Source organism: Myotis brandtii, unplaced genomic scaffold (assembly GCF_000412655.1).
Source record: "Myotis brandtii unplaced genomic scaffold, ASM41265v1 scaffold691, whole genome shotgun sequence".
NCBI classification, from domain to species: domain Eukaryota; kingdom Metazoa; phylum Chordata; class Mammalia; order Chiroptera; family Vespertilionidae; genus Myotis; species Myotis brandtii.
Genome location: NW_005370704.1, coordinates 939,759 through 940,071, shown reverse-complemented (window position 1 = coordinate 940,071; position 313 = coordinate 939,759). Strand labels below are relative to the sequence as shown.

General features: G+C 69.3%; 1 protein-coding gene across 1 annotated transcript in view; it reads left to right on the top strand.

The window, feature by feature from the left end:
* The window catches only part of ENTPD8 (ectonucleoside triphosphate diphosphohydrolase 8), a gene marked incomplete at its 5' end in the record, with an annotated part of 5,557 nt that overhangs the window by 3,981 nt on the left and 1,263 nt on the right, over positions 1-313 (top strand). The window contains 2 exons of the mRNA XM_014529689.1: positions 5-106; positions 284-309. Of these exons, the coding sequence (XP_014385175.1) occupies positions 5-106; positions 284-309 (128 nt within the window). The remainder of the gene's footprint in view (positions 1-4; positions 107-283; positions 310-313) is intronic.

Genomic DNA, 313 nt, shown 5'->3' with positions numbered 1-313 from the left:
CTCTAACTTCTACCACACCTTCCACTTCCTGAACCTCACGGCCGGGCAGCCGCTGGCCACGGTCAACGCCACCGTCTGGGAGTTCTGCCAGAAGCCCTGGAAGCTGGTGGGTGGGCCCGGGCAGCTTCGCTGAGCAGGGACTCGGGGACCCACCCGGACGGGATAGGGTGGCCAGTGGGTCTGGGGGAGCCATGGAAGGGAGGACACCTCTTGGCCTCAGGTGGAACCAGCCCCTCGGGCCCGGGAGGTGTGGCCTCACCTGGCTCCTCACCGTCCGGCCCAGGTGGAGGGGGCCTGGCCCGAGCAGCAGCCG